The sequence below is a fragment of the Podarcis liolepis genome (assembly GCF_965112155.1).
Source record: "Podarcis liolepis genome assembly, chromosome: 1".
NCBI lineage: Eukaryota > Metazoa > Chordata > Lepidosauria > Squamata > Lacertidae > Podarcis > Podarcis liolepis.
In genome coordinates, this window is record NC_139554.1 from 113,006,345 (window position 1) to 113,023,889 (window position 17,545).

Below are 17,545 nucleotides of genomic sequence, written 5' to 3' on the forward strand. Positions count from 1 at the left end.
ATTAACGATGAAGGAAGTCGCAGTTTGAACAGACAGTCCTGCCACCGGGATCGGCTAGCTAAGGGCTTCATTCAGCTCCATCTTCCAAAGGATGGCTCCGCTACAGCTGTGTTTCCCAAACTGTTTTTGCACTACAACTCCCATCATCCCTAGCTAGCAGGACCAGTGCTCAGGGATGATAGGAACTGTAGTCCAAAAACTTCCACGTTCGGGAAACACTTTGCTACAGCAGCAAGCCAAAGGCCCATCTCTACCATTGGGCAGTTGGGATACCCTTAGGATGCTCACAACCCTCTCTCCTCTCCCGTTCTCCCGCCTTCCATCACTATTCCAGAAATCAGCAAACCCTGCTTTCGCTCAGTCCTGTCAGCAAGTGTTCACTGACCCGGAAGAAGTACATTTTTAACACTGAAAAGCACACACTCTTTCATACGCACGCTCCAATGTGGCCACCTCAACCATTATTCGGAGTTTCCTTTCTCCACCCTCGCTCCCCAGGGCAGAATGGAAGCGTGCAAGGAAAACCCCGTCAAGCAGTATTTTCACGAGTGCCAATAACAGATAAACAGGAAGCCCTTTGCCTCAGAGAAAGCACAAACGGCACCATTTAGAGACAGCTCCTGTAATAGGGAACCAGTAAGTGCAAGACTAGGCCACGATGGCAGCCGGCAGCATTATCTGACAGCATGTCAAAAAATGGTTAATGACCCCTTTTATACATAGATACACACTGTATATATTTTAGCCACTTTGATAACCAGTACAGTGATACTTCGGGTTACATACGCTTCAGGTTACAGACTCCGCTAACCCAGAAATAGTACCTCGGGTTAAGAACTTTACCTCAGGATGAGAACAGAAATCGTACGCTAGCGGCATGGCGGCAGCGGGAGGCCCCATTAAATAAAGTGGTGCTTCAGGTTAAGAACAGTTTCAGGTTAAGAACGGACCTCCGGAACGAATTAAGTACTTAACCCGAGGTACCACTGTATTAAATTTGCAAAGAGTCATCTCAGAGAGATTGAGACCATTCTGGACTCACCAAACATAGCAATTTGTGGACTTGCAGATGTAACTCGGGATTCCTTCACCTCGAATAGCCTTTGAACTGCGACTATTCCACAATTCTGCGCAAGCGTATAATTTGGTGTTGGATGCGAAATCCAATGTCCAGACAACCCCAGCATCCCTCTGTTTAGCACGTTTGAATGCCGTTAATTTCGAGCGGGAAACTCTTATTAAGCATGTAATGACCTCGTGCAACAAAATCAACAGGACTTAGAAGAACTCAAGGCATGAAAGTATGTTGCGCGTTCCAGGTAAAGTTGCTTTATTATTTCATGTCTCCATTCCCATAGCCAGCAGAAGGAGAAGTGTGCAAACTAGTGAGAATGCCCAAGTATTCTTAATTTGCTTAGTATATAAAAGCCCCAGCATTCAGCTCTTCCTTAACACGGAGTCTGGATTATACTACCAGGAAGCAGCCACAGCTCAGTGACAGAAAATATGCTTTCTATGCATAAGATTCCTGATTTGGTTGGTGTGACTGGGAATGCCACACACACACACACACACAATCTGAAACCCTGGAGAACATTATTAATCATCATCATCATCAATTAAATATGTATACTTCCTTATCCCCAGAGGTCTCAGGGCGGTTCACAAACAAAGTTACAGTATACAAAGCACAAAACACATAATGAAAATAATCAAAGAACAAAATACATAATACAAAATGCATAAAATGAAAATAAAAATGACCCAAACATAAAAATAACACAAACAATTAACAATACTAATATATGCACACTAATAAGCAATATACTCCCAAACAACAACAAAAACCCTAAATAATACTTCAGGCCACAAATACAAAAATCCTAATCCTAATAATAATAATTTATTATTTATACCCCGCCCATCTGGCTGTGTTTCCCCAGCCAACATGAGCGGCTCCCAACAGAATCTTAAAAACACGATCAAACATTAAAAACTTCCCTAAACAGGGCTGCCTTCAAATGTCTTCTAAAAGTCAGATAGTTGTTTATTTCCCTGACATCTGATGGGAGGGCGTTCCACAGGGCAGGTGCCACTACCGAGAAGGCCCTCTGCCTGGTTCCCTGTAACCTCACTTCTCGCAGTGAGGGAACCGCCAGAAGGCCCTTGGAGCTGGACCTCAGAGTCCAGGCTGAACGATGGGGGTGGAGACGCTCCTTCAGGTATACTGGACCGAGGCCGTTTAGGGCTTTAAAGGTCAGCACCAACACTTTGAATTGTGCTTGGAAACGTACTGGGAGCCAATGAAGGTCTTTCAGGACCGGTGTTTTACGGTCTCAGCGGCCACTCCCAGTCACCGGTCTAGCTTAAGGTTACCAGATTTTTTTCAATGAATCCGGGGACATTTTTCAACTTCAATGGATTTGGCATGGGGACTGATTTGTAAATCCGGGGACTGTCCCCGGGAAAATCTCGTAGCCTTAGTCTAGCTGCCGCATCACACAACATTTAACAACAATTTAAAACAACCCCATCCTCCAAAAAGAACAGCACCCACCCAAGTTAAAACCCCATCCCTGTTAAAAAAAAGAATTTTAACACAAGGGGGCTATCTCCCCTTTTTCTCCAAGGGGCTCAAGGTGGCGTGAATGGTTCTCCCCAGCTTTGCTTGATCCCCACAACAACCACAACAACACTCTGACCGCTACACCACACTGGCTCTTTTAGACAATACAGTGGTACCTCGGGTTACATATGCTTCAGGTTACACACTCCGCTAACCCAGAAATAGTGCTTCAGGTTAAGAACTTTGCTTCAGGATAAGAGCAGCAATCAGGCTCCAGAGGCGTGGCGGCAGCAGGAGGCCCCATTAGCTAAAGTGGTGCTTCAGGTTAAGAACAGTTTCAGGTTAAGAATAGACCTCTGGAACGAATTAAGTACTTAACCTGAGGTACCACTGTACTGAGCTAGATAGACCAACAATCTGACAGTTATAAGGCAAGCTTCCTATGTTTGCAGAACTTGTGATTTTTAGTTCAGCGAAACAGAATCGCCTTTGTGAGCCTATCCATCACCATTTTTTGGACAGCTGTATAATACTGGCAATGATCCACTGGCACGGCAAACTCCTGTCACAACTGCTTAGATGACCAAATGCCACAGCTGCTATCTCTAGTCACTATTATGGCGACAGCAGAGATTCCCACAAACAAAGATCATCTCAGTGGCGTGTTGTGTTTATGCGCATGCACTCACTCGCAAAAAAAAACGGGGAGGAAACTAAAGGAAAGTAAATTTCCTTTATACGCTGGAGGGAATAAAGGGGGGTGAGTGGCGCTTCAAAGACGTCAGAACACAAAAAGCCAATTCGGAGTTTGCTTTTGAACTGCGTCGTCCAAACAGAAGCATTGTTTTTGAACTCTTTTTCCCTAGAAGGGAACAACAAAAACACGTGGAAACCAGTTTCCGAAGGAAGGAAATTCCACAACAGCATTCAAGGAATTAACTTGCATTTTTTGCCAAGTGCAAATTTCCCCTAAGATGAGGGTTCCAAAGTTTCCTTCAGATTAAGTGCCATTCTCCCATACAGGCTGCTGGCGCTTAGGAGGAAACTCCCCCCCCCCAAAAAAAAAAATTAAAAGTGAAGTGTTGTTACACTGTTGTGAAAAAGAGAGAGAGAAATCCATCTAAATGATAGGGGACCTGACCAGTGTTCATTTAATTTGTATTGGAGATCAGAGTTGGGAAAACCCAAGGCTTTGAATACGGCTGCAGAAGTGTGATTTTCACAATTCTACATCCTCCACACATTCACCCTTCAGGTTTAGCTGAGATACAAAGGAAGCCACATTAAGCAAAGTCTGAGGACACCTCCTGGATGAGAAACTCCTGACCCTTTTCGTTTTTATGAGAAGAAGGGTTGCTTCCTTGCTCGGCTATGATTACTAGGGAAGTGAATGGCACAGATTTCCTGTCAGCCTTTGGTTTAACAGGCTTAGTGTATCAATTGAATGTTATGACCAGCTGTCGAGGAAAATGCGCTAAGCCCTGGATGTCAGGCAAAAGGTTGAATTTGAGTGCACGTGTTTCGCGGGCAGAGGGGCGAGTAAAATACACGTCCAGGAAAAACAGCAAACTGGGAAACGCTACATCAATTTGCAGCAGGCTGGGTGGTCATTTTAGGCCAAGCTAGGAGAAGGCAACCAGGTGCCGTCAAAATATTGCTAGACTCCAACTCCCGTCAGCCCCAGCCAGGGCAGCCAATGGTTGGGGACGATGGGAAATGAAGTCCCAGCAATTTTGGGAGGTTGCCATGGTGGCTATTCCTGCGGCACGGACTTAGTAAGACTATTTGGGTCTGACTTCTGAATAGGGAAGGCTAGAATTGGGTGCTCGGTACAGGCTCTGTGAGCAACTGTTCCCAAAGTCCAGCTTTTCCAAGTTGTAACTGACCGAGGAAAAGAGAAATTCTGAGCTGATCTGAATAGCTGGCTTTGGAAGGATGGTGAGACCTTTGCCTGCCTTCTGTTTCTCAAAATTCAGCTGATCTTATGTGGCCACTCTGATGGGAGCCAGCCCACAACCTGTTGAGCTCCATTCGAAGTGGCAAGTCAACTTTTATGAGGCCACCAGTGGGTTTATAGTGACTGGTATCATAAAAGCATCCGAAAGGTCTGAACTGAAAACTGTTTAAAACCTAACTCTTCAACACTATGCAGATTGAGACTGAGCAGGATTTTTCCAAGAGGTTGTGCCTAAAACATGCCTGAGGATTCAGTTCTGGCAGTTCAGTCCAGTTGAACTCAATATGTTTTAGTTCAGGCAGGAGATATACTGGATTGCAGTCTAGGTTCTATTTTTAAAACCCCACACTCACAACACTGAAAGTCCACATTTTTCACAGTGCTGACTTGTGCTTTAAGGCTCACCCACAATTTCCACTCAATTGTATCATGGACTGATTAATTCTGATCTCTTTTATTGTTGCTTTGCAAAAATCTGATATTGCTTGGTTAAGCAAAATCTCCCATGTTCATTTTATAGTGGACATGATGGTGTAAATTAACCCGTTTGTGGAATAGTGGGCTACTACTTCTGAAATGGGTCTGAAGGCCAGGAAGTGAAGGGAAAGGAAGCACAGAGAGCAAAAGCACATGAAAAATACAAGGGCAAAAACCCATACCAGGATCAGAGACTCCATATAAAATAAATGCACAATCTCAGATCTAATGATGCCATCAGATCTGAGTTTCATGACCTTTAATTTCTGTTTCACTTCAGGTGAGGCAGTGCTAAACCAGTGGCAACAGATGAGATGAGGGCCAATAACTCAATCCAGACAAAATGGAGAGTCTGGTGGTGGGTGACTTGCCTGCCGATTTGCCTGCTACCCATGCCATGCTCAACAAGGCTACACTCCTCCTGTATGAATGGGCTTGCAGTTTGGGTGTTAGTGGTATCCACTGCCCTGTCTTTACCCCTGGAGCACGAACTGCCAACTCAGCTTAATTCTCCAGCTGCAACTCTACCTGGAATGAACATGTCTGGTCTAGTGATCCATGCCCCGGTAATGCACTCTGCAGAAGGTCCAAAAAACAGCTGTGAGGCTAGGTGATTGTCATAACATTACACCTCTCTTCTGCCAGTTTGTTGTGCCAACCCCAACTCCCAATTAGTTTCTGGGCTAAATTTGAAGTCGTGTTTTTGGCCTTTATGGCTTGAGGACAGTAATCCTGATGGACCACTTATCTTGTCTATACTCCTAAGACAGTGTTTCCCAAACGAGGGTCTCCAGCTGTTTTTGGACTACAATTCCCATCATTGCTGACCACTGGTCCTGCTAGCTAGGGATGATGGGAGTTGTAGTCCAAAAACAGCTGGAGACCCAAGTTTGGGAAGCACTGCTCTAGGATCTTCAGCAAAGGGCCTTCTCCAGGCATCTGTGGTGTAGGGAGGAGGCCTTTTTAGTGGTAGTTCCTCAACTGGGGAATGTGCTCCCAAAGGAAGCTTGCCTGGCAGCTCCTTCATTGTAATTTTGGCATCAGGCAGAAAGATTGCCCCTCCCCTTAATGTTACAGGAGTAAGGGGCTTCTACTCGTGTTCCCTTGAACCCTCTATGTAGAACCATGGGCAAGATAAAGCAAAAAAAAACCCAAGCGAACAGGAATAGAAGCCCGATGCAGATGTTTCCAACATAACACAAGGAAGGTTGAGGACTAAGGGATGCAAGACAGCTTCAAGGACACTGGGGTGGGGCTTGCATGTATATCGCTTTCTCCAGCCACACTCTGAGCATTCACACAGTCAACACCTTATTGGCTCGTGTTTCCAAACCAGTGTGGTATAGTGGTTAGAGCAGAGGTGAGGAACTTGTGGCCCTCCAGATGTTGTGGAATACAGCTCCCATTAACCCTCACCCTTCATTGGTCATGGTGGCTGGGGCTGCAGGGAGTTGGGAGTCTGGCAATGTCTGAAGCGCCGCAGGCTCCCCATCCCAAGGTTGGAGCATCAAGACTCAGACTGAGTAACTCCAAGTTCAAATCCCCACTCAGCCATGGGTGAGATCAGTCACTGTTCCCTTTGAGCCAACCTCACAGGGTTGTTGTGAAGGTTAAAGAGGAGCAGGTAGAGGAGCAGGACCTTGAGCTCTGTGGACATCAATGCAATAAATAAATAAAAGTAAAATAAAATAAAGCATGGATTTGTCTCACTGACACATTAAACTACTGCTTGCAAATGTCTTAGATGTGCATCAGCAAGTGGCCAAGATGGAAAAGGCCTGTTCTCTCCATGTGTCAAGTACAAAGAGGTCAAATCAGGTGAAATATAAGAAGCTGTTAGATGGGAATGTTAAGTGGATGGTGGGGGAAGAGTAAGAATGAAGCTCAAAAGAATTCACACAGAAATTGAAATCTAACAGCAACGCTGCCAAATTTGGGAAGGACTGTAATGTGTGAATATAGCTCTAGCTCCGACAAACAAATAAACAGCAAATAAATAAATTGCAAGCCAAATTGTCGGCAAAAAAAACCCACTGAATATTCACATTCATCAGATAAAGGGTGATAAACATAATTGTATTATGGAGCAAGCCGCGATGTTTGCAGTACTGCTAGTCAGTGAGGAAAGCTAACGTTTGCTGCACGGTAAATTATCCCCAATTACATTTACCACAGTGGCTTCCTAATTATACATATAAACAAAATAACACACAGCAACCCCCAAAGTAATCCAATCATTTCCTTTGCATATTAGTATCGTTCTGGCACGAGAAGAAGCCAAGCTTCCTCTTACCATTTGTGATTACTTTTTAGCTCGGACGACGAGAAATCACTCTTGGCAGCATCTAACTGGGTTTGTTGCGAATCCCGATTACCCTGAAATGCTGGAGCTTTAAACAATGGAGAGACTGGTTTTCCATTCAAAGCAGAGCACTCTCCCCGCCCTGCCCCACAATACCTCACTTTTTTTCTTGCTTAGCAGTACAGTGGTACCTCAGGTTAAGTACTGTTTGGGTGGGCAGGGAGGGAGAGAGACTATCTTTCCCTTACAGTCCTCTGGAATGAGATCTGGTGGGGATTGAAAAAGAATCCCTTATCCTGCTGCTTCTGAGCACCTGCAAAGAGACAGGTGGTTCCTTTCTTCCCAGACCTCTCTGCATAGACCAGGCACGCCATGTAAGGTAAACAAAGGTAAAGGACCCCTGGACGGTTAAGTCCAGTCAAAGGCAACTACAGTGGTACCTCGGGTTAAGAACTTAATTCGTTCTGGAGGTCCGTTCTTAACCTGAAACTGTTCTTAACCTGAAGCACCACTTTAGCTAATGGGGCCTCCTGCTGCTGCCGCACCGCCGGAGCCTGATTTCTGTTCTCATCCCGAAGTAAAGTTCTTAAACTGAAGCACTATTTCTGGGTTAGCGGAGTCTGTAACCTGAAGCGTCTGCAACGAAAGTTGTGAGCGGAGGTATATTGCTATCAAGTTCCACTTTTAATGACTGAGAACCTTCTCAACCAAGTCCTGGCACCGTAAGAAAATAAATATGACGTAGGCAATTCCAAACCAAAACGTTCGCAGGGCACCTGGCAACCTGGTGTGTTTCCGCATTGTGCCAACGCAACCTACAAAGTACAACAGTTTCTTCCTGCTGCTCTGAATTCAGGACATTTGCTCGAGTGACGCTAAGCAGGCTTTTTAAATCTGGAATGGATTGCCTGCGACGATAATTAATGCAAGACAGAAAGCAGAGAGAGCATCGTTTTAAAATCAGATGGAAATGCTAGTCAACTGTGGCTTTTCATCCCATTTGCAGAAGCAGAACGGGCAAAAGGCGAAGAGGCCGTAACCCTACCCAATGCTGTGTAACAGCCAGTAGCAGGGACCGCAAGCAAGGATGTCCTGGGTTCAAATCTCACTTTGAACACAAGCTCACCAAGAAAAGCTACTATTCTGAGCCTCGCATTGGCTGCGCAAGAAACAATGCCCTGCCTTTATTGTTGTAAACATTCTGAGCCTGTCGCTTAACGGTGAGGATGTTGTTTAATGAGGTATTGTCTGTGATAACGATTTCATTTCACAATCTACATGACGCGCTCCGCATGTCTGAAATGCACTATATGGAAATGCGTTTTATTATTATTATCTTCCTATGCTACATTTTGGGCGCCGGTTCCCAGGTACAAACTGCAGCGCAATTTCTAAAAGCTGCCCACATGTGCAAATTGCAGCTTTCGCCAAAACACGCCCCAGAAAAGGGATTTCCAGTCATTGCTCGCGAGTCATTTGCAAACAGTAATTTGCTGTTTATTTGCACACAAGGGCCCTTCATAAGGCACACATATTTATATACTTGGGAAGTGGTTTCTGAAGACAAAATGCAGTTTACGAAATGGCCCTTAAAACCGTTTAAGAGCATGACTGGAAGACACCCTGAGCTTCCAAAGTACTGGCAATTCCCTAACAAAACAGCTCCTCCAATAACGCTACCTTTTTATTGAGGAAGCTTCACTTTCATCTACCTCTCATTTCTCACAGAGAACAAGGAACTTTTTTCCAGATTGCTGGTGTGACAGTAGAATCCAATAGCCTCTTTAAAAAAAAAAAAAAAAACCACCACCAAAATAAAAAAGGAAAACCCTTGTGAACAAATTTGTATCAGGTGGAAGAAGAATACCATCCCATAAATTACAGCAGGAAATTCCAAATATTTCAGCATTTATGTTCTCTTCACTTCAAGCCTGCAAGGGGGCACAGTGTCCACGCTTATTATTTTAACCGGGAGCTGTTTATCAAACTTTCCAAGTAAGCTGCTTTATCAGAGACCTCCCTTAGTGTACATGCTAAAACTGTATAGAGAAAACAAGAACAACTGACAGACAACTATACGTAAAATAATTATCGGCAGAAACACATTTTAAAAAATCAGTCAAACTTTTACAAGTGAACATAGGTAATTTCCACAGATTTTTCCACTGTTGTCAAAAGACCTGCAGAATTCAAAAAAATATGGCCATTGGTTCCACACTGGGGACCATACACTGATAATCACCTGAACTCTGTGAGATGCCCCTACCGAGAACTTAAAGAGAGGAAGGGCCTCTCACCAGAGGTGGTTGGGGGGGGGAGAGATCCTAAGTTGCTCCTGGAAAGCATAGCATTCACAAACTAAGAATTCTTTCACCGTATCTACAACCTCCTCAAGATGAGAAGGGCAAGCCTGTTTGGGTGGGCAGGGAGAGAGAGAGACTATCTTTCCCTTACAGTCCTCTGGAATGAGATCTGGTGGGGATTGAAAAAGAATCCCTTATCCTGTCGTGCCTCTTGCTGCTTCTGAGCACCTGCAAAGAGACAGGTGGTTCCTTTCTTCCGAGACCTCTCTGCATAGACCAGGCACACCATGTAAGGTAAACAAAGGTAAAGGACCCCTGGACGGTTAAGTCCAGTCAAAGGCAACTACAGTGGTACCTCGGGTTAAGAACTTAATTCGTTCTGGAGGTCCATTCTTAACCTGAAACTGTTCTTAACCTGAAGCACCACTTTAGCTAATAGGGCCTCCCGCTGATGCCGCACCGCCGGAGCACGATTTCTGTTCTCATCCTGAAGTAAAGTTCTTAACCCGAGGTACTATTTTTGGCTTGGCGGAGTCTGTAACATGAAGCATCTGTAACCCAAGGTACCACTGTATGGGGTTGTGGCGCTCATCTCGCTTTCAGGCCAAGAGAGCCGGGGTTTGTCCGCAGACAGCTTTCCGGGTCATGTGGCCAGCTTCTGGTGCAACGAAACACCGTGATGGAAACCAGAAACGCCATTTATCTTCCCACTGCAGCAGTGCCTATTTATCTACTTGCACTGGCGTGCTTTTGAACTGCTAGGTTGGCAGGAGCTGGGACAGAGAAACGGGAGCTCACCCCGTCGCAGGGATTCGAACCGCCGACCTTCTGATCAGCAAGCCCAAGAGGCTCAGTGGTTTAGATCATAGTGTCACCCTTTCTTCCTAGACCTCTCTGCACAGACCAGACACACCATTTAAGAGGGCTGGGGAGCTGGGCCTCCCCAAAAAAAAATCAGTGAAGGGGCCAGGCCCCCTTAAAGTTCCACGATGGCTATACATGCATGGCATGCTGGTTTTGCGCAGCCCTGTCAATCGAGGGGACAAAATGGCACACATGGCATAGACAGTGGACCTCATGGATATTTACCCCTGGATATTTCTTATATCTCAAATAAAAAGAAATATCCGCTACTGATTCCTCTTTTTAACATTATCATTTCCTTCCTGCACTCTCTTTGCTTTCAAGGAAGAACAACTATGCCTCGGTCCAGTATACCTGAAGGAGCGTCTTCACCCCCATCGTTCAGCCTGGACACTGAGGTCCAGTGCTGAGGGTCTTCTGGCGGTTCCCTCGCTGCGAGAAGCCAAGTTACAGGGAACCAGGCAGAGGGCCTTCTCGGTAGTGGCACCTGCCCTGTGGAACGCCCTCCCACCAGATGTCAAAGAGAAAAATAACTACCAAACTTTTAGAAGACATCTGAAGGCAGCCCTGTTTAGGGAAGCTTTTAATGTTTAATAGGTTGTTGTATTTTTGTGTTTTGTTGGAAGCCGCCCAGAGTGGCTGGGGGGACCCAGCCAGATGGGCGGGGTATAAATAATAAATTAGTATTATTATTATTACTATGCAGTTTGTTGTCATTTTATTATATATTTATCCAAGTTGCACGCCGCCCTTCATCTGTAGACCTCAGACCATAACAACGCAAGATAAAAACACAAAATGAATAATAAAATCAAGAACAAAAATAAACCCACAGACCAATAAGCCCCCCACCCCTCTCACTGTGTGCAGTCTTACTGGATTCCAAAGTTCTCCATACACATGCAGTGCATCAAACAGAAAGAAAGGATAGGAAGAACCACATGCACTGCCCAGCACGATAAAATCCACTTTCGGAGAAGCAAATATTTCTTTCCCTGGCACAACGTATCATTCGCCGCCGGTATTTGTGTAGCGTTTGCCCTGTGTGCTTGAAACACTTCACGTAGGTTATCGCACTCAACAATTTTCAGGCTACCACCCAAATCTTGCCGTTTTGCCTTTAAATTAACTGTTTATGCTACCTGACCCACCCCCACTGCTATAGGAAAACAGGATTGCAGCTGTGCTGCGCAGCAGGGAAGGCGGGCAGAGGGGAGTGGGACGAGGAGAAATGGTCCAGAGAGGCAGCCTCTGCCTCATCTTCCAGTTCAGCTGTGAATTTAACAAGGCAGAGCATTAATCTGCAGGTTGAAGACTGCCAACTTCAGCCTTGGCAAACTTTACGGAAACACTGCAAGGTTGCAAGAGCACAGTATTCTGGGATGGAGAGGTTGCAGGGGGGAGAGCCAGAACTTAGAAGGAGAACATCCACCTTGCATGCAGAAAGGAGGTTCAATCCACAGTTCCTCCAGGCAGGGCTGGGAATTCACCCTGATGGTCAGTTTAGAGTTAGATGATGGCAGTGCCAAGTCGAAATTCAAATTGCGGGCCACTAAGCTCATAGCTCAGTCTCTCTAACAGCAGTCTCAAATGCATGTGGGTTTCTTTCCCTCTTTAAAACGTTCTACCATCATCCTTTGCTGTTTCCATTGTAGGATGCCAGACCAGATATGTGATGTGACCACACAGCAGTAACACAAAACAACCACCACCACCACAACAACAACAATCCACACAAATGCAACAACAAAGAACAGACTATCCGACCTGTTGCAGCAAAGCGCCGGCACAAAGCTCAGAATAGCGCTTGACCTGCCCTGCAGAAGTGAACGCTTTTGTCGCCAATTACTGGTGTCAAGATGTATTTATTTATTTTGGAACAGGTAAGAAAAGTGATAAAAGAGACCGCTTGCGCCAAAACACAACAGCAGCAGCAGCAAAAAAATAAAAAAAGCCACTTAGGCTCTGACAGCTATTTCCCCCAGAATCCAATTAAAGAGCAATCCTCGCCCGAATAGTGCAATATTCTCACACATGAGGAATGCTTCCAATATACTGGTCACTGTAAACTGCAACGCAAACAGCGGGTGCGGAGGACGGAAGCGTACCAGAATTGATCAAGAGCAAAACGTCAATAGGTGTATCCAGCACAGTTCCGAACAACTTTTATTTCCCAGTCCCAACACTGAATATTCGAGGAACACATCACAGTTTCGCTTACTGCACAAGCATGCATGACAACTGACCATTTCTCAACCAAAGGCTGAGCCAGCGTTCACTCTTTGTAGAGATCCCCCAGAGTTCTCACATTTTTTTTTTTAAAAAAGAGACAAGCATTCATTCATTCGCACCAACTTGCCCTTCTCCTTTGCTAAAAGCTTCCACCGCTCCCAAGAGTCTCTGAGTTGTGTTTACAATGCCTCTTTATCGCAGGACTCTCGGCTGCCCAGAAAACCAAACTTCCAGATGCTGCACTTACAACTTTCTTTCAAAAAAAAAAAAGGAAGGGGGGGGGAAGCAGACCGCAATCGCAAAAAAACCCACAGCAACCCAAGGGGTTACCTGCTTTCACTTCCAATTCCAACACACCATTCCGTAAGCCTGAGCTCTCCCTAAGCTAACAAGAAATCCCGTCTGTAATGACAATTTAGCTTATGCAAACATAGCACTTGTCAACAAGGGCTACTATTTCCAGCAAGCATGACACCTACCCTGTGTAGCTAACAATCAAAGCTTCATGGTACGTTCTATCCAGCATCTGGCCGCACTTGTTCCTCACACAACTCCTGATTTATCTTAAATCCACTTACAAACATTGCAGAGCGACACATCTGTCCAACGCCAAGCGTTCCTCTGTTCACACTAACTCCCCGCCCCCCGTTTCTGCCCTCGTTGGCACACTCACTCACACACACACCCCGCGGCCACCCCCCTCCTCCCCAAAAAAATCATAAGTTTGGGCGGTTTTCCCCGTACCTGCAGTTCGGAGGTGGGTCCAGGGTTATTTCAGCCAGCTCCTTTTGAATCCTGTTGGCAAAATGAGAAGAGACACAGAGCGTTTGCGAGAGCCTGAGGAATATATCGGGGAATTACACTGCCCTCTACCACCATGCAGTTAAATGCAAGATTGGTTTTGCTTCAGTAATGCTAACATGGCTGCTTCCTCTTTGTTCTCAGAGGCATAACCCAAATCCCAGAACAGAGAAAACTTTGCAGCTTCCCTTTTCTTAGCTGTGCCGGTAAATAGAGCATTTGCACCTCAGCCCGGTGGGAATTCCCACCAAGCCCTCAGGAAAGTGAGTCTCAGGGATTTCCAGCCGCTCTTTAGGAGGCATTTTTTCTTTTTAATCTTATATGCAAATGAGACCCGGGAGGGAGGGGGAGAGGAGGAAAACAGAAGCATATTTGAGAATGACTTTTCTACCAACATTGCCTGGGAGTTGTAGCCAAGGCTGATGCATGACAAACAAGGACACTTTTTTTTGGTGGGGGGTAATGCTTCTCCTGCTGTCACTAGTGACTTTTAGCATTTCAATCACCTTGGTATATATGCATCCAGGTTGCTGGAACTAAGCCTTGACATCCTTCTGCTGCTTTCTCTCCTCAAACCCACGAAACATTTTTCTTTTTTTTCCCCAGAAACCCCGTTAAAAAAAAAAAACACTGATCTATCAGTTGTGATTTCAGCCCAGATGGTATCTCTGGACAGCAGTTATAAAGATGCCTGGATCCCGAGAGAAAACGTTTCGCCACTTTTGCTACAGTTGATAGAAGTCATCAAAAGAAGGAACAAAATATTCTCTCTTTCTTTCTCTCTCTTTTGAAGGGAGGGGGATTTTACTGCTAATTTTACAAAGTTCAGATAATTTATGTTTTGCCTGTAGTAGATCCATGGCGATGACAAATGATTTAGATGGAACTGCTCTGGATTTGTACCATACATGAATTTACACAAAACATCAGGTCAAAGAACACACAGGGCTAAGATTTTGCAAGATCAAGCAGGATATTAAAAGAATCACTCACTGGATTTATGTATCAGCAGTAAAGTTACTATATAAATACCTAGTAAGCCGCTAGCAAAAGTTATCTTAAATCCATTGGAAGTTACACAAAAGATCCACTTCTTATCATTCCCCCCCCCCAATGACAGTATGTACTTTTATTTTCAGACTCTACTGTTTTCGATTTAAAAGCAGCAGATGGTAAAAGCTAACACGCCCCTCAAGTCATTTTTGCAGGACTGCCCACCTGAAAGGCAAAGTTTCAGAGCTGCTAATGAATGTGTGGAGTTTGGCATCAGCATATTCCAACACGCACCCTCCAAACATATAGGCCAACTCTGAAATAAGTGTTAAACACTCCCACTGACTTTGTGGGAGATTATTGCACCCTTAAATATCTTGGATGCCATTTGTCAGATACACTATTGGAGAATGTAACGCAGATTCCTAGCTAAAAGTGAGCTTTGAGGAAATGATTACTGGGTTACCTCCAAAGAGGCAGAGATCAACAAGGCATTTTAAGTTTGCCCAATTGAGAAGGCTGTTAAAGAAAATTAACCCGTGAATGAGGATATTCAGAACTCTGCAAATCGTAGATGCGTAGAGGTAGCATCTAGCAGGTTCCTCTCAAGTTTTTGAAACTTTCAAGATAGAAGGGCAGTCATTAATCTGTATTTCCGATGAGGTAAAAGGCACTCAAGCTAGCACACCTGCTTGCATTTCAACGAACCAACCAACCAAACAAAAAAACCTTCTATGGATGTGAATGCATGAGGTTCCCAAAAAGAAAAAGAGCAAAAGAGTCGTTTCTCGTCAAGTACTCTTATACAGCATCCAAGCCAAGCCAAATGATGAATCGTCCCATTTCCTCCCATCCCCACCAAAAGAAAGAGTTGAAGCATTCAGATCCAGGTATGAATGTACATGATGACGCCACATCGCCCAGGGGAAACCGGAGCTGCTCTACGAGTGGGCAAAGTGAATCGAAGCAGCGCCCCCAGCACACACATATACAGGGGCAAAGCAGTTCACAACTCGACTCCCCATTAAACACACTCACTTTGGGCAGCGCCCAAGAATCAGGGGGTGAACCCAACAGCGCACTGGTCACAACTCTGCCTGGATCCATTCAACCGCCATCGCTGACGCGGTGTTAGAAAGAGACCTCTTAATCCACGGACTATTTCCATGCGGGTCTCACCATCCCAACAGTCAAAATAAAAAAATTCCTTCCAGTAGCACCTTAAAGACCAACTAAGTTAGTTCTTGGTATGAGCTTTCGTGTGCATGCACACTTCTTCAGATACACACAAAAGCTCATACCAAGAACTAACTTAGTTGGTCTTTAAGGTGCTACTGGAAGGAATTTTTTTATTTTGACTATGGCAGACCAACACGGCTACCTATCTGTAACATCCAAACAGTGAACAGCAACATCTCAAAGTTTGTTAGTTCACCTTAAGGACCTTCCCTTGTTTGCAAAGCAAGCAAACAAACAAAAATAAAAGCTTTCTCCCTGAAAAATTCCTACCCGCTGTTTGGGACAAATTACCTTTTAGCACTAGTGGAGAGCTTGGCAGTCGTTTTGCTGGAGAGTTTGGTGTTTTTCTTCTGTTGGGTGGCCGAAGGCTTTCTCTCTTCTTGCTCCTCAGGTTCAGGAGCTGGCGGGTCCCTCTGATCTGCATCTGAACTCCCACTGCTAGTACTTGGACTTTCGTCATCTGACCTCTGCCTGTCACTGGACATCTTGGAAAACTTTCAGGGAAGGAGCAAAGGAGGGACAAAAAGGAAAAAAATACGTCAATTTCCAGGAAAAATAAATATGACTTAGTTATACATTTGGTGGCCAAGACTACTGAAGCTATACTCTATTGTAATTCACCCAAGAACAACAAATCTTTTGATTCCTCTTTATTATGACTGTGTGTCGATTGTTGATGTTACGTTTTCTCTCCTGCACATAATAATTAAATAAAAATCAGTTCCACCCAGCGAAGGGCTATTAATTCAGTCCCCTGTCATCTGCAAGCATACTTATTTGGTGCCCCTTAAACTGGTCATGATGAAGATTGGAATGGGGGGGTGTACGAGAGGGGGGGAAATAGGGTTGACCAAAATCACGTCTCAGTTTGAGGTTCCAATGCAACAGTTCCAATGTTTATGGATTTTTTAAAAGATTTTTTTTTAAAAAAAAACGGATTTTCTCCTCCCACCTCCAAATCCTATCATGCGTCCTTCCCCCCCCCCCCGCCCCACACCACACTCCCCAATTCTTCAGACAGTACGTCAATTGTCTACTTTGTTCGGAGGCATGAGGCAGATTTAGCAGAGTACTCAGGCAATGAGCATTAATAACTTATGACACGTTGTAAATAGCAGAGGCTTGCCAAAAAAATATAGGATTTTTTCCCCTTTAAGTCAGTAATACCCTCTAAATATTTACACTGGAGCAGAGGGGGTCAAGGCAGACATCTCTCCTCCTCCCCCCCACCCCACCCCCAAGACTTAAGCTGATATACAAATTGGGAGGGGGAGTGAGAAATAAACCCCCCACCAACACCACCCACTCCCTCTTGTTTCCCTGTATTTAAAGGGCTGGAGAGGATTTGCTATTTCAGACTCAAATGCTTTTCTCTCCGTCCAGAGAAACCCGCGAGCTCGGGTTCCATTTACACGGCCGGCAGCAAGAATTGCATTTGGTCACCACCGAGCAGGCTGAAAAGGAGGAGGAGGGAGAGAGGGAAAGGGGGGGAGAGAGAGAGAAGAAGAAGAAGAAGCATAATTCAAACTGCACCTTCTGCAAAGCTTTCAACGCCACCGAGTCTTGATCAGTTTCTACAAAACAGACCGACATATTTTTTTTCTCCTGCCCCCTCTAAAAAAAACACATCCAGGGAGGCTCAGATCGGAGAGCTTGGAATATTTGTATTATATATCTATATTTTTTTCTATTTTTAGAAGAAGAAAAAAAAAACAGAGGATCCTCGTCGGGAATTGCAGGAGGGCAAAAATTGCAGCTCTGCCCCCCCCCAACACCACCACCCCGCGCTCCCTCTCTCTCTCACACACACA

The 17,545-nt window shown here is 45.0% G+C and overlaps 1 protein-coding gene across 4 annotated transcripts in view; it reads right to left on the reverse strand.

Moving 5' to 3' along the window:
• Positions 1–17,545, reverse strand: part of UBE2E3 (ubiquitin conjugating enzyme E2 E3) — a 106,953-nt gene that overhangs the window by 88,512 nt on the left and 896 nt on the right. For 2 of the 4 annotated variants that reach the window (XM_083497393.1, XM_083497392.1), the window contains exons 2-3: positions 16,026–16,228; positions 13,446–13,496 (exon numbers count right to left, since the gene is read on the reverse strand). In XM_083497393.1, the coding sequence (XP_083353519.1) occupies positions 13,446–13,496; positions 16,026–16,219 (245 nt within the window). In that variant the 5' untranslated portion in view covers positions 16,220–16,228. Of the gene's footprint in view, positions 1–13,445; positions 13,497–16,025; positions 16,229–17,267; positions 17,486–17,545 lie in introns of those variants that run through there. The other 2 variants (XM_083497391.1, XM_083497394.1) reach the window with 2 other exon arrangements.